The following is a 23,244-nucleotide window of genomic DNA, read 5'->3' on the forward strand; positions in this document are numbered from 1 at the left end:
ATTGCGGGGTCGTATGGTAGTTCTATTTGTAGTTTTTTAAGGAACCTCCATACTGTTCTCCGTAGTGGCTGTATCAATTTACATTCCCACCAGCAGTGCAAGAGAGTTCTCTTTTCTCCACACCCTCTCCAGCATTTACTGTTTGTAGATTTTTTGATGATGGCCATTCTGACTTGTGTGAGATAATATCTCATTGTAGTTTTGATTTGCATTTCTCTAATGATTAATGATGTTGAGCATTCTTTCATGTGTTTGTTGGCAATCTGTATATCTTCTTTGGAGAAATGTCTATTTAGGTCTTCGGCCCATTTTTGGATTGGGTTGTTTGTTTTTTTGTTATTGAGCTGCATGAGCTACTTGTAAATTTTGGAGATTAATCCTTTGTCAGTTGCTTCATTTGCAACTATTTTCTCCCATTCTGATGGTTGTCTTTTGGTCTTGTTTATGGTATCCTTTGCTGTGCAAAAGCTTTTAAGTTTCATTAGGTCCCATTTATTTTTGTTTTTATTTCCATTTCTCTAGGAGGTGGGTCAAAAAGGATCTTGCTGTGATTTATGTCATAGAGTGTTCTGCCTATGTTTTCCTCTAAGAGTTTGATAGTGTCTGGCCTTACATTTAGGTCTTTAACCCATTTTGAGTTTATTTTTGTGTATGGTGTTAGGGAGTGTTCTAATTTCATATTTTACATGTACCTGTCCGGTTTTCCCAGCACCACTTATTGAAGAGGCTGTCTTTTCTCCACTGTATATTCTTGCCTCCTTTATCAAAGATTAGGTGACCATATGTGTGTGGGTTTATCTCTGGGCTTTCTATCCTGCTCCATTGATCTATATTTCTGTTTTTGTGCCAGTACCATACTGTCTTGATTACTGTAGCTTTGTAGTATAGTCTGAAGTCAGGGAGCCAGATTCCTCCAGCTCCATTTTTCATTCTCAAGATTGCTTTGGCTATTCGTGTTTTTTGTGTTTTGTCTTTTGTGTTTCCATACAAATTGTGAAATGTTTTGTTCTAGTTCTGTAAAAAGTGCCAGTGGTAGTTTGATAGGGATTGCATTGAATCTGTAGATTGCTTTGGGTAGTAGAGTCATTTTCACAATGTTGATTCTTCCAATCCAAGAACATGGTATACCTCTCCCTCTATTTGTATCATTTTTAATTTCTTTCATCAGTGTCATAATTTTCTGCATACAGAACTTTTGTCTCCTTAGGTAGGTTTATTCCTAGATATTTTATTCTTTTTGTTGCAATGGTAAATGGGAGTGTTTTCTTAATTTCACTCTCAGATTTTTCATCATTAGTGTATAAGAATGCCAGCGATTTCTGTGCATTAATTTTGTATCCTGCTACTTTACCAAATTCATTGATTAGCTCTAGTAGTTTTCTGGTAGCATCCTCAGGATTCTCTATGTATAGTATCATGTCATCTGCAAACAGTAAAGGTTTCTCTTTAAAAACATTCTCAGACATTTTTCTCTCCTTCTTCTAGAGAAGTCATGGTACAGGAGAAAAATCAATAAGCTTGGGTCAGAGCAGTTCGACACCCCATCTGGCCACTTACTAGCAGATGAATGGCTCTGGGCAAGAAGTTTATCTTTGTGGACCTCAGTTTTCCCTCACTGAAAAAGGAAAGGCTTAGACTAGATTACTTGCGACATCTCTTTCAGTCTTTTAAAAGAAAAAAAAAGAGAGAAAAAGTATATTTCTTCTATTTGCTCTCTCTACTTCCATCCTGCTTGTTTTTGCTCCAGGCCATTCAATTTACTTTTTTTTTTTTTTTAATTGGAGTATAGTTGGTTTACTATGTTGTGTTAGTTTCTGCTGTACAGCAGAGTGAATCTGTTACACATATACATATATCCACTCTTTTAGATTCTTTTCCCATATAGGCGATTATAGAGTATTGAGTAGAGCTCCTTGTGCTATACGGTAGGTCCTTATTAGTTATCTATTTTATATGTAGTAGCATGTATATGTCAATCCCAATCTTCCAATTTATCCCTCCCTCCTTTACCCCCTGGTAACCATAAGTTTGTTTTCTACCATTCAATTTACTTTTGACCCCATTTTCCTCTCTGGCACCATCACAAATGACCTCCTGGCTGGCTTCCGTGTACTCTTCCATTTGACCTCATGATGGTATTTCATACTCAACATCTCCTTTCTTCTTTTATCGTCTTCTAGAAAATTTATTCGCTCAGACAGTAAGGGAAGTGACTGGATGACCTTGCAGTAGCCTCGAAAGAATTTCTTACATTGTCACACTGGGGTTGCCAAAAAGTTCATTTGCTTAGTGAATACACTGTTCAATAAAGTTCTGGTGAAACGAAAAATGTGCCTTTTATTTTTTACTTAAAACCGAACGAACTTTTTGGCCAATACTTTGGAGCACATGCTCTCAGATGCTTGGGTAATGCAGAATGAAATATAACCAGTGAGGTGGCAGTATTCATGAATAATATTATTGAAACTTTTACAAAGGTTTTTCTTAAAACAGTTTTCCTCAAACTTAAGAAAAATTTTATATTACCTTTACAGTCGCAGTATATTTAGCCATTTTCCATATACCAAGAACAAAAACAACAAATATTACTCTTATTTTTACATAGAGTTTAAACCCCAAATCCAGCAAAGTTAGAAAAACATGAGACTTGCAGTCACACAGACTGGAGTTTGTATTCCTCCCCTACCATTAAACACCTGTGACCCTGACAACATACACTGTTCTTTCGAAACCTAAGCTTCTAACACTGTACCATGGCAATAATGTCCCCGGTCTCTGTGGATTGTTTGAGAATTAAATGAGGCAATGGGTATAAAAGCATCCAGAACAATGCCTGATAAATAAAGGTAATCTCTCAAGAAATCTTAGTTTCTCTCCCTGGCCATACCCCTTGCCCTCTTTTTTTCAAGGATTTATATTCTAACAAGACATATATTCCATAATTAAATGCACACTTGTATTTTCATTTTTAAAACATTATTTTGGACAAAAGTAGAAAATCTACTAGCACTAGCACTAAAGCAGTAAATAATCACATGCACTACAAGAAACTAAAGATATTTTCATTTCTTAAATAAGTAGGTAAACAGCAATTTCATCAACAACCCTCATACTACATACGTCTAGAAAATTTAAAAACTGTTCTCGGAGTTACTCATGTCATGTGTACATGAGATGCACATATTAACTTGTTTCTAAAAACAAAACCGAAACAAAACAAAAAACAGTTCTTACTCAAGCAGAAATGTCATACACCAATCTTACTAAAATGTTCTTTCCCTTTTATTTTTATTTTTTTAACTTTTCATTTTATATTGGAGTACAGTTGATTAACAATGTAGTGTTAGCTTCAGGTGTACAGCCAAGTGATTCAATTATACGTATACATGAATCTATTCTTTTCCAAATTCTTTTTCCATTTAGGTTGTTATATAATATTAAGCAGAGTTCCCTGTGCTATACAGTAGGTCCTTGTTGGTTATCTATTTTAAATATAGTAGTGTGTACACGTCAATCCCTTTTATTTTTGGAAATTAACTGTATAGCAATGATTCAAACTCACTCTTGCTCAACATACATTCAATGTGCCTCTGAGGCACTAAGAGCTCTTAGGGAAGAGATAACCATGTAAACAATTACAGTGCCCTGTGGCGAGTGTCGTAATATGCAGAGGGACCACCTAACTCTACCCAGGGGAATCAAGAAAGGTTCAAAGGAGGAAGGACTACTTGAGCTGAATCTTGAAGGATAGGCAGGTGTTGTCTTAGTACAGAGAGAGGATAGGGGATTCCAGGCAGAAGGCAAAGCTCAAGTGAAGACCTGAGAGAGCATGGTGTGATCAGAGACTGGCAAAAGGGGCGGTGTGAACAGATGCTGGAGCAGAGGTTGTCCAGGTTGGTTGGGGTCAGACTGCAAAGTCCTGGGTGCCATTTGGACTCTATACTCAGGGCAAAGGGAAGTCAGTATCACTGTTATCTGCAAAGTCGTAGTCTTTGCCTGGCCACATCACTGGCATTTTCATAAGTGATCAGAGATCAAGAGAAATCAGGTTCTTTATAGAGCAGTATGAGAATTTTAATAGGAAAGCAAAACCATACCAAGAGAAAGATCTAACTATGCTTATGCTCCAAGAAAAATATCTAAAATCATAAACTGGTCCTTAATGCAGTGACAGATTTCATAGACTGGCTTACTCAATACCAATTCCAATTCCTTTCTGGCTTGCCTGTCTGTATGGTCCTGAGCTGGAAAGATAGAATCTCCATTTCCTAGACTCCCTTATAAACTGGGCTGCCATGTGCTCTAAATTCAGCAAAACCACACACCTTTGGGAGACCCTGGCCAGCGGGCAGAGATGGTGGCTCCAGGTTAGACAGGCAGTGGCTGCTGACGGAATAGCCCCACGTAGGGTGTGCACTTTATGGCCCGCAGAGTCCCAAGCCTGGTTCTCTGACTCTCTAATATTCTCTTATGGCCCGCAGAGTCCCAAGCCTGGTTCTCTGACTCTCTAATATTCTCTTAGCTTCCCGATACCCTTTTACAAATCTCTTTCTGCTAGACTGGCTTCTGTTATTGGCAAAAGAACCCCGACCAAAACAACATCACAGAAAAGCATATCTTGGATTTGGCCCTGGATCTGACAAACTAAAACCAAAATTAAAAACCATTTGTTAAAAAAAAAAAGTTTACCTAAAATAAACAAAGATAAACTCCCTAGTATATGGGCAGAACTGTAATGACTATTGTTCCTGAGGCACTGTGCCTGGTGCTGTACCTACATAAGCTCACTATTTATCAGAAGCGTCACCACCCCCAGAGCCCCCAGCCCCAGTTCCAAGACATCCACAGTTCTTGCCCCTCAGCTTCCAGACCAGAAGTCCTCAACCAAGGGCGATGTTGCACCTGAAGGGACAACAGGCAATGTCTAGGACTTTGGGTTGCCGGGGCTTGGGGCCGGGGGTCGGGGGAGGAGAGGGGGCACTGGTATCTAATAATAATGGGCAGAAGCCACAGACGCTGCCAAAGGCCCTACAATGCACAGCACAGCCTCCCACAACAAAGAACCAGCTGGCCCCAAATGTCAACCATGCTGAGGACAAGAAACCTTGCTCCAGAAAGCAGCGTGCCCACTCTGATTCCTTCTCCACACTCTTGCTAATGTGGAGTGTAACTGAAAAAGATACACGGGGTCGTGACCCTTCCCAGCTTACCATGCTTCAGCAGCACCCCCACGGCCCTTAGAATACAGCCTAAATAAAGTCTTAGTGGCCCCACTTTCCACGTCAGGCACCTCTCACGGCTCACACTCTATACCTCAGCCATGGTAAACCTCTTGCAGGCCCTCAAAAGTGGCACCTCCCCAACCCCAGCAAGCTGCCTCCCTCCCTGGCCAATTCTCACTCATCTTTCAGGTCTTTCCTTCCAGGAAGACTCCCTTCACCTGTAAGCCTCGGTTAGGTGCACCCACTGTGTGCTTCCAGCCCACCTCTACCGCCTTAAGATGGTGCTTCCCCCGCACCGTCACTGTCAATTTCCTTAATGCATGTCCTGCCAGCCAAGAAAGTACTACGAGGACAGAGATTAGGTCCATTTTATTCATTGTGGTACCTCCACAAGTATTTTGCTCACTCAATAAATCTGTTATATCTGTTATTATATAGCACTAGCATTACACTACAGGCACAAATGGCAACATGGTACGTAAGAAATTCAAACCCAGACGTAGCACTGGCCAGATCTACAGTAAAATAGATATTTCAAGGAACCACAGCTAAGTTGCCTGTGTCTGTCCCCCACACAAAAAATAACAAAAGGATCACCAAAAGGCTAGAGAAGAAGGCACGTGATGACCAAAGACTAAGAGATCTAAGGTCATTCAGCACAGAGAAATAGAGGCTAGGGTAATTTAGTGACCGCCTTAAATCATTAAACAAAGACACCGTAATTTACAGAAAGGTACGTATACAGAGTCTGATAGCCTGGTATCCATCTGAGAACTGAATAAGGAGAAAGAGGTTTAAATTAAAGCATGAAGGATTTAATCCAACAAAGACAGTTTTTTTAATTATTGGTAAACACCCGAGTGTTTTGCTGATGAATGCAGCAGCTGGTCATTCACTCATTTGTCGAACATACATTGAATGAAGACCTTCTCTGCTCAGGCACATCTATTATACACAGTGTGGTAAATTGTAGTGAGGCTGCACAGGTGTTAGAGAACACAGGAGAAGAGGATTTACAAATAAGCTTGAGGACGAATAATGGTCAGAAATGCCTGCAAGCACCACAGGTGAACTGAGTCTGAAGGAGGAGTGTGAGGTACACCCTGCTGGGAGGAAGAACATAGAGGCACAGATTGGCTTTCTGGTGGTCCCGGAAAGGTCTGAAGCAAAAGAAAGTCAGAAATAGATTTGCAGGCTATAAGAGTCCCTCCAGCACAGGGCTGAATGTTTGGAGAAAGGTAGTACTGGAGACAGGGATAATGGTTAAGAGACCATGTTAGTAATCCAGGCAAGAGGTGGATGGCTGGAACAAGAATAGTGACAACAGGATAGAAAGGAGGAAGTAGGTAGAAAAGACATTTACGATTACCCCAGAAGAATTTGGATTAGAGAAGGCAAAAGGAAGAGATTTTTTTTAAACGGTGAAACTTTCTAATTTGGGTAGCTGAATGAATGATAGCTGCCGGGTGAGATACAAAATATCAGAAAAAAACAGGTTTTATAAAAAAAATACTGAATTATTTTGGACATGATGAGTCTGATATACCTATGTAAACAGGTGGGCAATTGAAAATACAGATTTGGAGTTTAGGAGAGACATGTGAACTGGAGAAATAGATCTGAGAGACTAGTACTTTATATGGAACAATATGGTTAAGGGAAAAAAATCTATAGAGTGAGAGGAAAAGAGGGGTGGAGACAGAAGAAAGAAGGAGAAACAGCACTGCTTAAGGGTCATGTAGAGGGGTGGGAACTCCTTAGATGTCCAGAAACCCACCAAGAAAAGTAACAAAAGGATAGTGTCACTGAAACCAAAGGAGAAAAGAGTTTTGTACAAACAAGAGCAGTAAACGGTGTCAAATTCAAAAGAGGACAGGAGAGTGTCTACTGCATTTGGTAATAGGAGGCCACCAATGACCCCGGTGGGAGAAGGGGAAGGGTGGATGGGGCCCAAGCTGTGGAGTGGAGACCGCACTGAGCCATGGAGGGGCTGCAAGGCAAGGATGGAGAGTGAGTGAGTGAAATGAGTACCTGTTTAAGAAGATGGCTGTGAAGACAGGTAGGAAAAATGAATAATACTGAATGTTATACTTAGGTGTGTATTGGAGTTTGTTGTTTGTTTTCTTGAGGGACCGGGGCATGAATCTTGGCTACACCACCAGCTCTGTGACCTTGGATACATCATTGTATACCAGACATGCAGTTTTCTTAGCTGCAAAATAGGGCTTAATAATGTCCTGAGTAGCACTGCATGAGGATTAAAGAAGATAATACATGTAAATCTTTTAGGACCAGTTTTTGATACATGGAAAGCATGCAAAAAAGAGAAATTTATAATTATCATTATATATAAATGCTGAGCGGGAATGAACCACCGGACAGAAAGAAACCAGAGAAAGATGGGTTAAATGGTTCCTACAGGATCCAGACCTAGAAATGTTATGGGGAGGACTGGTCCTGGACAAGAGGAGGATGCCTCATCTGGAGGTTTTTAAAACTTATGGGCAGACTAAGTCATCAGAGTGACTTCCCACAGGAAATTCACAGTCTCACAGCATCTTCTACAGCAAACTGTGCATGGCTGCTACCACCAAGCCTCCCTAGAGGTTTTCCTCACCCCTGGCTGACTCTGCACTCCATACATGCTACTCAGCACGGCCTGGATCCTACATGCCTGAGTCAGCCCTAGTGAACCCCAAGAGACACTCATTGATTTATACATAGCCCATTTCCACCAAGGATTTGAACTGAATTCCTCAGAATTCCCTCAGAAGTCCCAAGAACTGTCGTACACAAATACTTTTAGAGAATGTGGGATCATCAGCACTGAAACAAGCTGGTATTAGCCTCACTTCTGAGGCTGAAACTTGGTCCCTCAGAGCAGGCCCTTGATAATAGGAGGTGACTTCATCATGTCAACTGCCATCAGAGCAATAGCGACCCTACTCCATCACTCCTTTTTCTCCCACCTCTGCTCCAAAGCCAAGATTCCCTGCTGGGTTCCACATTTTAAGGCAACCAATATTATTCAATAATGATTTCAAAGCAAGGCCATGTTTTGTTATTATCATCACTGAGTCCTCTTTTGCATACAAATCTAATGATATTTTTCCAATATCAACACATGTATATATTTAATATACATATATTTAGTATATAGTGTGTGTGTGTGTATATATATACATAATTTGTGGGGGTTTTAGTGTTTACAATAACCTCACACCACTGATTAACAGCAAGAGCGAGTCTAACAGTAAAAACAAAACACTCAGCAAGTGTCTTTGTTTTCATCTATATTTAAAAAACAGGGCTTCCCTGGTGGCACAGTGGTTGAGAGTCCGCCTGCCGATGCAGGGGACACGGGTTCGTGCCCCAGTCTGGGAAGATCCCACAGGCCGCAGAGCGGCTGGGCCCGTGAGCCATGGCCACTGAGCCTGCGCATCCGGAGCCTGTGCTCTGCTACGGGAGGGGCCACAACAGTGAGAGGCCCGCGTACCGCAAAAAAAAATAAAAATAAAAATAAAAATAAAAAACAAACTCGTTCTGGTCCATGCAATAACCAAACTAATGAGGTAGGCGTTTCCAAATAATCCTATAATCTCAAGCCATTGCATCATCTATAATGCCCATTCAACTCTTCCAAAGCTCTTTCTGAACATCTTATGTCTCTGAGGCTGAGATTCAATAATCACACATGGGTCAAAATAATGCACTTTACCTGGTGGAGAACCTGTGTGAGATGGGTCCCCATAGTGCCCATAATGCGGTGCAGAAAGGCCTATTCCAGGCTGGGACTGAGAATAAGGAGGTGTAGCCACATAGCCTTGTTGACTCATTATGAAAATACCATTCCAAGAAACAGTTCTATAAAAGAACCCTGCAACAGATAAAAGAAATTGTTAACAAGAGGGTTTGAGTCACTTAACGTTATTAAAAATATAAACACTGTTAATAAATGTTTATGATGGTTTGAGGAAAGGTACAATTATCAGGTGCATGAGACAGCTTCATATCATACGATATATCATATCACTACCCCCTAAAAAGGCTCTAACCATAGCTCTGTGGAACTCAGCAACTCACTTCTATAGCCCTAGGCAAATTCTCAGGCATGAAATCCTGAATAACAGCTGCCAACCACTTTTTCATTGTAAGACAAAACTGTTTCACAGAGAGTCTCTCATAAACGTATTTACTATTTTGGTGCCTTTGGTTTCCACAGCCCCCCTTACAGCACAGAGCGTGTTACTGGCAATAATCACCTTGTCATTCAATTGACTGACCAGCAGAACTGCCGAGTCTGCAATCAGGTGTTTTGACTTGTGTCAGTTGAGTGCTATCCTAATTATTCATTTTAATCAGGCAGTTAGGATAAAGAGAAATCAAAAGTCCAACAAATACAGCAGAAGGTAAGTTGATAATGGACTGACTTTATGAGTCATACATTGATGAAGCCAGGTGGCAGCCTACAACTATTTGAGAGTTGTCAGTGGTTTCTCAGTCAAAGATGACAGACTTTCTTTCTGATTTAAATATCATACCTCTAAGAACATATGCACATATATTTAAGAAACTAAGGAAAAAAGTCCAATTGCATATGTTTAGGCACACACACACACAACTCACAAATACAACAGATCCATCTTGATTCTACTCAGAACCCAAACATCAATTTGTTTTAAATTTGTCATTTTCTCCAAGTTTCATAAATAAGAGACATTTCATAGAACTATTCTTAAAAAAAAATTTATAATAGAAAAAGCCCTGAATCCTGGCAAGAGAAGTGGGTTTACACTACAAATCTGCCAATACTTAGCTGTGTGACATGGAATAAGCTGAAGAACCTCTCTGGGCATCAGTTCCCTCTTACAAAATAAAGTTTCTAAAAGCCTCTCCAGATATAAAACAATGATTCTACGATTTCTCTCCAGTTTCTTCACCCAGCATAGGAATATTCTTCCTTTTGTTATTTTATGATGCTACCTTTTAAGCTAAAAGTTCAGTGCAACCTGCTAAGGTCTGAAATCTATATTCAGGAAACTGCATTCTACATTTGGTTTCATTTTCATATTAAACGCTAAGACTCCAAAATTAAAGCAACGAAGTAAAAATATTATAAGATCATTTTCTTCTCCTTGGAAAGGGAGATCTAAAGAAAGGAGAGATAGGCCTGCTGGTCCACTGTGTTACTGACAATATATTTTCCCTCCTCCCACTTAGCGGAGAGAGACGTGGCAGCCTGAGCTTTGGTCAAGCTCATCCAACCAAGCGCATTTAGGAAGTCAGCAGGAACACACCTACGTAGCAGCCTGTTGCTGAGTGACAGAAAGGAAAGGCAGGGATGTTCACTCCAAAGAGCAGGAAGCAGTCGTGTCCCTCTTAACTGGTCCTGGCAGGAATTTGCTTCCCCACGCAATCCAGTTTGCCACGTCAAACTTCCTCACACGGAGCCCCAAGTTACAGAAACCTGACTCAGCTTCAAGAAGCAACATGGCAGAAAGCCACTTGCCACGAGCAGACCGAGACTCAAAATCTGGGAAGCTTCAAGCCCAGGGCAACCCCCAGTCCGCTGTCACTCGACCATTCCAGCCAAGATGCAATCTCACCCTGGGCCAAGTTAGGATTTGGACAAATCAGTTTCACTATCAGGCTGTCCCGAAGCTTGGAAGATAACAGCTGCCAATATTACAATGAGAATTTGCAACATTCCCTTCCTCCAAAGAAGGGGAAATTAAGTTGAGACGGAGATAAGAAAACCACGGGCAGCGACACTGGAATACCATGGCTACTGAGGGCCGTAATCAGAGAGTTAGTTCCAGCATCCCCAGACACAAAGATGGGGGCGGGTAAAAAATGCCCACGCCCACCCACCCCACCCCCATTATTAAACGGCACGAAGGGGCTAAAGGAGCAAAGTAGGAGGTCTCCTCCGCTGCCCTGCCACAGGTGAGTATCCAGCCTCTGCCCACCCCCGACCCCCGTCCGGGCACCGCACCCCACTCCGGCTGTGCCTGGGGAGGGGTCCCGCCGAAGCGCAGCTAGGCTGGTTGAGGCATTACCTGGTCGGCTCCCGCACGCCGCCGGGCTTCCGAGAGCCTGCGCTCTGCTCCTGCCGTGCCTCGCCTCAGGCCGGTGTCCCCACAGGCTGGTCTCGCTCGCGGAGTTGCAGCTGGGCTGGGAACTGCCACGTCAAACACTCTCCAGGCTGCGCGCCCCCGGCACCCGGGATCGGACCAGCGGCCGCGCTCCAGCCGGCGCACGCGCACAAACGCCGGCAGGGCGGGGCCTGCGGCGGCGCCCGCCACCCAGCGCGGCACGCGTATTGGCCGCGCGTCCTCCCCTTTTTTTTTGTCTTTTTGCCCCTTCCTGTCCGTCTTGTTTGCCTGTTCCTTTCCCTCCGACAGGTCAAAGATTTTAATGCTGTTGCTGAATCAGAGCAACATTTTCACCGTGGAGCCCCGTAGGAAGGAGGGAGTTTGTATTGAGGGTTCATTCATTCTTTCATTCAACAGGTTGCAGATTCGGCTGTTCATTCATTACGTATTACTGGAGTAACTAGGATATTTCAGGTACTGCACTGCCGATACCGGAAGGTACACGCTTCCCAGATCTCGAAGAGATTACAGTCTAAAGGCGAATCTGGCACGTGTACACGGGCAACTTGATGACGTACTCGTGCGATGCCCTAGAGAGGAAGGAACGCCCAAGGCAGCTGTCAGCGCGGCGCAAAAAGGGAGGAAAGGATGTCCCAACTGAAAAGTATGGGAAGAAGTGTCTTCACTGAAGCTAGGATTGCTAGATTTCTGTGTATTCCTTCAACGAATATCTACATGTTCGTTGTCTGTAAAGTAGGATGGCTGATCCCACCCCAAAACAGGAATCGCTACACGTATAAGCACTCAACGTTTAGCTCACTGTACTGTGAGAAACAGCTGAGAAAGAAAGACCTATGTCGGACCTGGAACTTGACCTCTCTCTCTAGACTTAAAAATCAGGACCATCCATCCGGCTGCTTTCTCACAACCCCCCACTGCTAAATAGAAAGACCTTCAGACAACCCTAGGTTTGGTGTAACTACCACTTTGTTCAAACTTAGAAAAGTAAAACCAGACCAGTGTTTTGTTTTCAAAACACACTTTCTTCTGGGGTACAAGAAAGTGAAAGCTACTTGACAGATTCCCTTAGTGATGAAATGCCTAGGTATTTAGTAGAAACTTACATGAGTATGATGCCTCTGCTGAAATACTCCATGAGTTTTGCAGGCATTTTATGTTGTTCCAGGGTAGTCAAGACTAAAGGTCCCTTTCCGCATGTTACTTTTGTAAGATGTTAAGGTGTGATGCCCTGCCCACGTCCAGTTCAACACTGGTCAGGTTTGAAAATCTGCAATGAAAATTTGGTTTTAAATTTGTTTCTTATATTCTCAATATGATGGAAATATTTGATGGAGTTTAGGAAGCTTTGCCTTGTTGAGCAGTACAACTTGTAAGAGCAATTTTAAAAAAAGTTTTCATATCACAGCCATGACACAATGTAGGACAGAGTAGAGTCACTTGGAAATAGGAAGTGATGACTTCATTAGCTTGTAGCTCCTGTAAAACCATTAAATTTGAATTAGTACCTTTGTTCTCTCTCCTTACTCAGGGCACCAGGACAAACAACTTGTGGTTTCAGTTCTAAGACCGTTTTTAATTCCTTAATGTTTAAAGCTGGGAGGGATTCTAGAGAGATGGATATTCAACTCAATATTCAATGAGGTCTAACTGAGTTCAACCCAATCATTTTATAGTTTAATAAACTGAGGTTCAGGAAATTAAAATGACTTACTAGTCTTAGAGTCAGTTAGAAGTCATGCTTTCTGCTTCTAATTCCAAAGTTCTTTTCATCTCATATTTTTTTTCTTTTTGATATTACTCTAATTTACTATTCTCTATTAACTGGTTCTGCCTTTTTCTCCTGTTACTGCTTTATATTCAAGCTTTCAACTAACTAAAATATTAATTAACCACACAATTCCACCAGTGGTTGGAGTTACTAATCAGAAATCTCTTTTTCTGATGACATGGAATTCTGGTTTCAGTCCTGCTTCCCTTCTCTTGGCCCCCATTAACCCATCCCTTGAGTGACTAACTTCTTACCTTATTCCTGTGGATGGGTCCCTCAACTTCGTTAGACCTGAGGGTCAGCCTGGATTGGCAGCCCTCCTGGGTCTGACCTGAGCTCTTTCCACCTGAGGTCAGCTGCTGATATTCCATATGTAATTAACTTGGTCACCCTGGTAACCATATCCTAATTGAAAGGTGAGGTCACATGGAATGCCCATGTGCTGGGGTTCTGTGTTCTTAGGGTCTTTCTGTTCTAACTTTAAAAGGAAAAGAAAGAAGAGAGTCAACTCTGCAAAGACTATACAGAAAGAAAGAATTTCCTGACAATACTCAGGGTTCTGTCTGATAGGTGGCCTTTGGAAAGTCAGAATTATGATGCTCTAAGCATTTATGTAACTTAAGAGGTTCCTAATTACAAAGCTACAGTTTGAAGAAGGTTTATATTAAAAAAAATACTGAAATGGCCAAGATTTGGACTATGTTAAATACATGAAAGCACAGTAAATTGGGCCAAGTTAAGTGGGGCTAGGGGAAAGGGTACATGGTAGGCTGAGTAGCAACCAATAACAGTAACAATAGAGTTCAGGTGTTCTACAAGGTCCAACACCAGGGTGTTTCTGGAATTACTTTTTTACAAATAACAGCTTTATTGAGATATAATTAACAATCACCCATTTAAAGTATACAATCCAATGGCTTTTAGTATGTTCACAGAGTTGTATAGCCATCACCACAGTCAATTTTAGAACATTTTCATCCCTCCTCAATAAACTCTACCCATAGGTATAGTAACTCCCCTTTTCCCCCTACCTTCCTCATTCCACAGTCCTAGGTAACCCCTGATTCACTCTCTGTCTATAGATTTGCTTATTCTGCACATTTCATATAAATGGAATCATACAATACGTGGTCCTTTGTGATGATCCTTTTACAAGTTCATGTTGTAGTATGTATCAGTATTTCTCTCCTTTTTATTGCCAAATAATATTCCATTGTGTGGATATAGCACATTTCATTTATCTACTCATCAGTTGATGGGCATTTAGGTTGCTTCCCCCTTCTGGCTATTATGAATAATGCTACCATGAACACTTACGTACAAGTTTTTGTTTGGATATATGTTTTCATTTCTCTCGGGAATTTAACTCCCAAATCAAATAAAAAAGGTAGTTAAAAAAATAAAACAACCAGACAGCCTGGCTCCAAAGGCTGTGCCCTTACCAACTATGCAATATTGTCACTCTGTATGAAATTTTATTTTTAAAATAAAATATGCAATGTCAAACCACAAAAAAAAAAAAAACAAATTAAAATTGAAATCAGTTGAGAATATAACTCACCAAAGCTGATTCAAGGAGAAACAGAAAAGAAGTTAAACACAGAGCTATCATATGACCCAGTACTTTCACTCCTAGGTAGAATTACTCTTTGAGTATCTCAGTATCTTGCTCTGAGTGTGCTACATCACTTATGGCTTTGGGCACAGTATGACGTTGCACTGCCAAACCAGCTGACTCAGGTTTGAATCCTGACACTATCACTCACTGCTAGCTATGTGAGTTTTATTTATGTAACAAGTATTTATTAAGCACCCACTATAAGCTGGATACTATTCTATGTGCTGTGGATACAAAGGCAGATGTGATACCGCTCTGGCTGTTAAAAGTTCATGGGGGCTTCCCTGGTGGCGCAGTGGTTGAGAGTCCGCCTGCCGATGCAGGGGACACGGGTTCGTGCCCCGGTCGGGGAGGATCCCACGTGCCGCGGAGCAGCTGGGTCCGTGAGCCATGGCCGCTGAGCCTGCGCGTCCGGAGCCTGTGCTCCGCAACGGGAGAGGCCACAACAGTGAGAGGCCCGCGTACCGGAAAAAAAAAAAAAAAAAAAAAAAGTTCATAGAATAGTATAGGGATGGGCAAACTATGAAACCCGGCCCACCTGCCTGTTTTTGTAAAACCTGTGAGCCGAGAATGATTTTTACATTTTTAAGTGGTTGAAAAAAATCAAAAGAAGAACAATACTTTGTGACACATGAAAATTACATGAAATTCAAATTTCAGTGTCCATAAATAAAGTTTTATTGGAACACAGCCATACTTTTCATTAACATACTCTGTGGTTGCTTTTGCACTGCAATGGCGGAGTTGAGTAGTTGTGACAGAGACCACAAAGCCCACAAAATCTGAAATATATACTACCTGGCCCTTTACAGAAAAAGCTTGCCAACCCCTGGTCTTGTGGGACCTACAATTCTAGTTCAGTGGATGAGCATTCTGTGAGAAGATCCAGGTTGCCACAGGGAAATGTAAGAAGGGACACTTAGCCCAGACTTGAAATGTGAGAGCTATCTCCAGGTAGAGGGAGTGTGTTCCTTGTCTAAACCTCAGTATCCTCATCTATAAAAGTGGGAGTAATAATAATAGTAACCTCAAAGATTGTTCTGGGTATTAAATGAGATAATGCAGATAAAGCACTTAGTACAGTGTTTGGCACATAATAAGTGCTCAATGATGTTTTGGTGCCATTGTCATAACCTTCATTATTAATAGCATATTTGTGACAATTGAATGTAAGTGGATAAAGTCTAAGGATGAAACCCCAGGGAACCCTACAATGGGTGCGGTTTCTAAGCTTACTAACCTTGGCTCACTTGTACATGTCGGATACATTCTTCTCATTGTCATCATGACCATTGAAGGATATAAAATAAATGAAGTGCTATGGAATAAGGTGAAATAGAGCAGGGTAAGGAGGATTGGGAATGCTGAGTTGGCGGTGGAGAGTTAAATGGTGTAATTAAGTGATTATAGTATTACATAGGGTAGTTAGGGTAGGGTTCTGAGGGGCCCTGGAGGCAGTTCACTCAGATCTCCTTTCAAGATAACTTGCTTCAAGGAATGTAAGGGACTGACAGCCTTCAGTTGTTATGCCTTTCGCTTGCTAGGGCATGCATCCCAAAGCAAATGCCCTCTCAGCAGTTCCAAGCCAATGGCTGAGTATGGTGGAATACTAAAGTCACAGTATTTCTGTACAACATGGGACCCCTCTGTAAGAAACCTTTCCTCTGGGGTTCCCATTGCCCTGGCCGAGACTTCCTCAGAGAGCTGCAGTGCAATTTGAGGCTCATCCTACCCAATCCTCCCACCTCCCCCACTTCTTTGCACAGGTGTCAGATCTGCATGCCACCTGCAGCCTTTCTCTCCTGCTCCTGTCCCCTCTTTTATATTCTTCACATGTGTTTTCCCCAATAACTCTCTTGTACCTCCAATTCCACATTGGTGACTGCTTTTCAGGGGGCCTGAACTGATAACAGCATCGCAAGATGTGATCTGAACAAAGCCTTGAAGGAGGTCATGGAGGCAGCCATGCAGATTACCTGGGGGCCTGGCATTCCACGCAGAAGGGAGAGCGCTCCAGAGTCCCCATGTTAAGAAGGAGGGTGCCTGGCTCCAGGAGGAGGAGACCAGAAAGGGAGGAGCTGAGGGAAAATTGTAAGGATAGAAGGGCAAAGTGGGGAAGGAGATACCCGATACTTTAGGCCATTTTTAAAGAGTTTGATTTTTATTCTGATTTTTTAAAGGGGTCATTTCAAGTTTTGAACTGAGGAATGGTAGGATCTGATTTGCTTTTCAATTTTTTTTTTTTTTTGTGGTATGCGGGCCTCACTGTTGTGGCCTCTCCCGTTGCGGAGCACAGGCTCCGGACGCGCAGGCCCAGCGGCAATGGCTCACGGGCTCAGCTGCTCCGCGGCATGTGGGATCTTCCTGGACCGGGGCACGAACCCGTGTCCCCTGCATCGGCAGGTGGACTCTCAACCACTGCACCACCAGGGAAGCCCATCAAATGTTTTTTTACTTATATGCGAGGCGGCATCTCTTCATAGAGAATCTGGTGTTCAGAAAACATTTATTTTACAAAGTCTCAGTGAGATTTTAGGCCTCAGAAATTTATCCTTCAATCATTTGGTTTCCCATAAGTTTTCTCGGTGCTGACTAAGGTTTGAGGAGAAACAGCAAATGTAGCTTTAGGACCTACTATAAAAGTAGGAGGAAAACTTGAGTCATGACGGCTGCATGGCTATAGTTCTGTATTTATAGCTCACCCCTTATACCATAACCCTGGTGACTTGAAAGGTTTTCCAATTGATGAAGTAAATGAGATAAGACTCAGTATTTTTCTTGTGCTGACTTTCTTGATCTAAGCAAAAAAGTCAGGAGAACAGGCACTTCAGAGGTGAATGAAACCCAATTTTTATGTAACAAAGTGCTTATAAGGAAGGTACTCTCACCTTCATAATATTGAAAGCTTATTATGTGATATTCTATCACAATCTTGCTATTAAGATTGAACTGAGAAATAAAAAGCAGCTGATAATTCACTAAAATAGGAAAGTAGAAAGGTACTCACAACTTAATTGAAGTCAGTGCTGGAATATATGATCATTAACAAGAAGAAATGATTTTCCTTTGATTCCTTCCTCAAATCCACTTACTTGATTACCTAGAAAAACAATGCAGTTCTATATTGTTAATTATAAATTATAATATCAGAAATTTAGATTTTGGAATATTATATCTGTGACAGAGACTGCTAATTTTTCTGGGATACTATCCATTCTTCTGAGTTTCAGCTGGTGTGTGATTGATACTCAGCCAAAGACAGCAGCGCTAGCCTTCTTTACAATTGGTTTTCATTCTGTGATGCACTGACCAGAGTGGAAATTATGTCTGCAACTTCTTTGTCTCATCTTTAGAGTTTCCATCACAATTCTCTCACCTTCCTGCAAGCTGAGATGTAGACATGGTAGCGATCAAGGCAAATTAGCCATCTAGATGAGGACAGTTCTCTAGGGGTGATGATAAGAAATAAAATGAAAAGAACTCTGGTCCCTGGATATCTCCATGAAACTCATGTCTACCTCTGAGCTATTATATGACAGAACAATAAACTCTAGTTTGAGCCAGTGATTTTGGGTGGAGTAGGGACCTCTTACAACAAATAATTATATATTTTAAATTAGTATATTCAACAACAAAAAAAGTAATACCTGTCAATTGTACATTGAATACTAATTTAAAATATATAATTATACTAGTCAGAGTAAATGTATCATAAACAACAGATCAGCATATATACTAGAATAACAAGGGTACAATGGATAAGACTGAATTAACCAAATATGAGAAAATGTATAGGCAGTTTGGTGATTCTATTGCTTTGATGGAGTCTAGCATTAAAACCATACCCTGATGGGTAAGGGTGGAGTTTTCTTTTGAAGGGAGCAGATGTTTCTATCATTAATCAAAATGGATAATGTTTTATTGGCCAAGAACTAAAGTGATTTTCTGGACTGAGGAAGGAGAGGGTTCCCTCTCCCCTTCTCCTAGCTCTAAAAGTTCAGTCTAGGCTTAGAGACACAGAGAAGTCTGCCACTATGCCAGTTGGGGAGTAGGTCTGGAGAGCTCATCCTGGACACAAATGTCCTGTGTTGGTGGCAACAGTAAGAGCAGAAGCCCATTTCCTCTGGAGCACCCTGCAGCCTCTACAAGTACTTCTGAGTCCCATTAATCTCCACAAACAGGCATTGAGAGCAATTGTTTAGAGGTAAGTAGGGCAGGGTTCTTTCTCACTTTGGCTCTGATGAATTGGAAGCCTTAATATTGTTAAGAAGTCAATTCTTCCCAAATTCGTCTGTAGATTCTATGCAACCTGAATCAAAATCCCAGCAAGGGGTTTTTCTTTTTTTCTTGAGAAAATGACTAGCTATTCAAAAATTCATATGGAAATATGAAATACCTATATTAATCAAAACAACTTTGAGGGACTTCCCTGGTGGCACAGTGGTTAAGAATCTGCCTGCCAATGCAGGGGACACGGGTTCGAGCCCTGGTCCAGAAAGATCCCATATGCTGCGAAGCAACTAAGCCCATGCGCCCCAGCTACTGAGCCTACACTCTACAGCCTGTGAGCCACAACTACTGAAGCTACATGCCACAACTACCAAAGCCCGCACGCCTAGAGCCTGTGTTCCGCAACAAGAGAAACCATCACAGTGAGAAGCCTGCACAAGAAGAGTAGCCCCTGCTCGCTGCAACTAGAGAAAGCCCTCCCACAGCAGTGAAGACCCAACACAGCCATAAATAAATAAATAAAATTTATTTAAAAAAAATCAAAACAACTTTGAAAAAGAACAGAGTTGGGGAACTTTTATCATCTGACTTTAAGACTTATTATAAAGCTACAATAATCAAATCAGTATGGTATTAGCAACAAAATAGACAAAAACATTAAGGAAACAGATTAGAGATTCTGGATATATTTATATATACATACATATATATATTTATATTCAATTGATTTTCAACAAAGAAGAAAAAGGAGAACAGGCTTTTCTTGTCTTTCCAATAAATGGTACTGTAACAATTTGATATTCACATGTGAAAAAATGAACTTCAATCTGTACTTCCTACTTCACATCATATTTAAAAATTAATTCAAAATGGAACATAGATCTTAATGAAAAACCTCAAACTTTAAAATCAAGATCACAAATACTTTTCTCCTGTTTTCTTCTAGAGACTTTAAAGTTCCAAGAACAAAAACACATGTCTGTACACAAATGTTCATAACAGCATTATTTGTAAAGGCTCAAAGCTGAAATTAACCCAAATTTCTATGAACAGGTGAAAAGGTATACAAATTGTGGTATATCCATACAGTAAAATACTCAACAATAAAGAGGAATGAACTACATGCAACAAATGAATGAATCTCAAAATAATTATGTTGAGTGAAAAAAGCCAAACAAAAAGGAGAACAGAAGATTCCATTTTCATAAATTTCAAAAAAATGCAAACTAATGTATAGTGACAGAAAGTAGATCAGTAGTTGCCTAGAAATGGGGAGGGGGCAGAGAGGGGAGGGATTATAGAGGGGCAATGGATACTTTTGAGGTTGATGGATATGTTCATTATCTTGATTGTGATGATGGCTTTACAGGTGTGTGTGTGTGGTGTGCGTGTGTGTGTCTCAAATTGTGTATTTAAATATGTACAGTTTACTGTATTTTAATTACATACTTTTAACTGAATTTATTGTTTTTTCTACAGGCTTGATATTTTTGTGATATTAAGATTTTCCAGGGCTTCCCTGGTGGCGCAGCGGTTGAGAGCAGGGGACACGGGTTCGTGCCCCGGTCCGGGAAGATCCCACATGCCACGGAGCGGCTGGGCCCGTGAGCCATGGCCGCTAAGTCTGCATGTCTGGAGCCTGTGCTCCACAATGGGAGAGGCCACAACAGTGAGATGCCCGCGTACAGCAAAAGAAAAAAAAGATTTTCCAACCCAGACCATACTCAGTTGATTGCTTTGCGTTCAGACCCTTCAATAAGTTAGTATAGATTTTTTTGGTTTCTGGGGGGGTTTTTTTGTTGTTTTTTAAAAAATATTGGTCCTGTATTTTTCTTTTTAGCTTAATTCTTTATTGCTATCTGTTTTATGTGTGTTTGCTTTTTCTCATTTCTGTGTCTGTTTATTGACAGTAAGGGAAAAGCTATTGATTTTTAAATATATATGTGATCAAATTATCAAATTCTCTTTTTATTACTTTAAAACTGATTTTTTTAGGTGTACAACTACTTCATCAGCCCTATATATTTTTTATACCAGTGGTTTTACAAATTATTTCATTTAACATTTTTTATTGCACTATTGAAACTTCCAAAATAATGTTGATTAATAAATGATGGTGTGCTTCCCTGGTGGCGCAGTGCTTAAGAATCTGCCTGCCAATGCAGGGGACACAGGTTCAAGCCCTGGTCTGGGAAGATCCCACATTTCGTGGAGCAACTAAGCCCATGCGCCAGAGCTACTGAGCCTGCGCTCTAGAGCCCGTGAGCCACAACTACTGAAGCCCACGCACGTAGAGCCCGTGCTCCTCAACAAGAGAAGCCACCGCAATGAAAAGCCCGCGCACTGCAAAGAAGAGTAGCCCCTGCTCGCTGCAACTAGAGAAAGCCCACGTGCAGCAACTAAGACCCAATGCAGACAAAAATAAAATAAATAAATTTAAAAAAATTTTAAAAAACGATGGTGAACATTTCTGTTTGCGCTCTTAAAGGAAATGGCTTTAGCACATGTATTCAAATGATGTTTTAGGTAAAAGTGATAAAGATCACAAATACAGAAACACCTGTTCTGATTTGCTTTCCTTTAGTATAAAGGTTGGAAAGCTAAAATAACATTTTCCAGAATTCCTTGCATTGAGGATTTCTTTTCATTCTTTGATATTTTCTATATTTTTCAAATTTTCTACAATGAACACATAACTTAACACAAGTACACATAGCTGGTAAGTGGTCAAGCCAAATAAATATACACAAGTATATTCGTCAAAACACTGTCCCAGTGAGCATGGTTGCTTCTCATTGGATTTATTATTGTATTGTAATTGCATTATTTGTTATCTAAATTTTATTTGCAATATCTATCTCACTTGGAAGATTGAATAAGAACAGCCCAGCATACATGTTGGCACTTGTCTTTTGGTGATCTCACGTATGTATTCTTTGCCTTTGCTGCTTTAACCCTGTTCACTTGTAACAAATTCTGCTTGTTGCTATAATGTGATCCTTTTTGTTCTTACTTTGTTACAAAGCAAGCTACTCATTTGTTGAGGAGAGGCAATTTCAATATTTCAGAAGCTGATTTTGTCCCTCTCTGTTCTTACACTTCAGGTGTGCCTCTACCAGATGTTAATGTGCTATATGAAGGTGCCTCTCTACTTCACCCAGATTTCATAGGATAATCCAATGTCAGAGTTGGAAGAAGCCTTAAAAATCATTCTAGTCTATCCAGTATTTTCATTCTCCAGACGGGAAGGATGAGGTTCAGATAGTCAAGCTCAGAGTCACATGGATTCTGAGAAGCTAGGAATAGAATCCAGAACTGTCAATCTTCACTCAGTGCCTTTTCCATGATTCCAAACTCCCTTCACATTTCCTCTATTTTCGTCAAAAAGCCTATTTTGGGCTTCCCTGGTGGCGCAGTGGTTGAGAATCTGCCTGCCAATGCAGGGGACACGGGTTCAAGCCCTGGTCTGGGAAGATCCCACATGCAGCGGAGCTACTAGTCCCGTGAGCCACAAGTACTGAGCCTGCGCGTCGGGAGCCTGTGCTCCACAACAAGAGAGGCCACGATAGTGAGAGGCCCACGCACCGCTATGAAGAGTGGCCCCCGCTTGCCGCAACTAGAGAAAGCCCTCGCACAGAAACGAAGACCCAACACAGCCAAAAATTAAAAAAAAAAAAAGCCTATTTTAAGAGTTAAGCAAATTTGAATTATAACTGCATTTCAAGAGAATACTTTGAAGCAAAATTTTATAAAAGAATTCTCTCTCTCTCTCTCTCTCTCTCTCTCTCTCTCTCTCTCTATATATATATATATATATATATATATATATATATATATATATATATATACACACACATTAAAATGCGTAACAAATAGAGAGGGGGAGGGGAGAAGGGAAGGGAGGGGAAGGGAAGTCATCCATTTATGGCTCACTTTAACCCAACACTGTACACAGTCCTTGAGTTCCTGGGAATTTGGCTCTTACCGTCTGTCTTTCTAGGTTCCACACCTTCTTACCCCGGATTGCACTGACAGTTTCCAAGCCGTCCAAGGGAAAATACAAACCTGTTTTTGTAGCACAATGCTTTAACTCTAAAAGCCAATTCTTCTGCCTCCAAATTTCAGCTTTAAGATCTCATCTTTACAGAAAGCAGGTGCAAAGTGTCACTGAGTGGGAAGCAGAAAGTGGGAAATCAAAACCTTCTCCTAAGATAGGGTGACCTCCCATGTACTCTGTTGGAGAGGAGGAACCGCCTCCTCTTTCCTATTTCTGAGGTTGAACTTGCTGTC

The 23,244-nt window shown here is 41.2% G+C and overlaps 1 protein-coding gene and 1 long non-coding RNA gene across 3 annotated transcripts in view; both read right to left on the bottom strand.

Moving 5' to 3' along the window:
* SEC24D (SEC24 homolog D, COPII coat complex component) overlaps positions 1-11,494 on the bottom strand; it is a 112,446-nt gene extending 100,952 nt beyond the window's left edge. The window contains exons 1-2 of one of the 2 annotated variants that reach the window (XM_059066742.2): positions 11,282-11,494; positions 8,941-9,099 (exon numbers count right to left, since the gene is read on the bottom strand). In XM_059066742.2, the coding sequence (XP_058922725.1) occupies positions 8,941-9,058 (118 nt within the window). In that variant the 5' untranslated portion in view covers positions 9,059-9,099; positions 11,282-11,494. The remainder of the gene's footprint in view (positions 1-8,940; positions 9,100-11,281) is intronic. The other variant, XM_059066741.2, reaches the window with a different exon arrangement.
* Positions 11,495-11,568: 74 nt separating this feature from the next.
* LOC131758543 (uncharacterized) overlaps positions 11,569-23,244 on the bottom strand; it is a 33,788-nt gene continuing 22,112 nt past the window's right edge. The window contains exons 2-4 of the long non-coding RNA XR_010841138.1: positions 17,732-17,824; positions 12,442-12,605; positions 11,569-11,907 (exon numbers count right to left, since the gene is read on the bottom strand). This is a non-coding gene — a long non-coding RNA (uncharacterized lncRNA). The remainder of the gene's footprint in view (positions 11,908-12,441; positions 12,606-17,731; positions 17,825-23,244) is intronic.

Source organism: Kogia breviceps, chromosome 6 (genome assembly GCF_026419965.1).
Source record: "Kogia breviceps isolate mKogBre1 chromosome 6, mKogBre1 haplotype 1, whole genome shotgun sequence".
In the NCBI taxonomy this organism is placed as follows: domain Eukaryota; kingdom Metazoa; phylum Chordata; class Mammalia; order Artiodactyla; family Physeteridae; genus Kogia; species Kogia breviceps.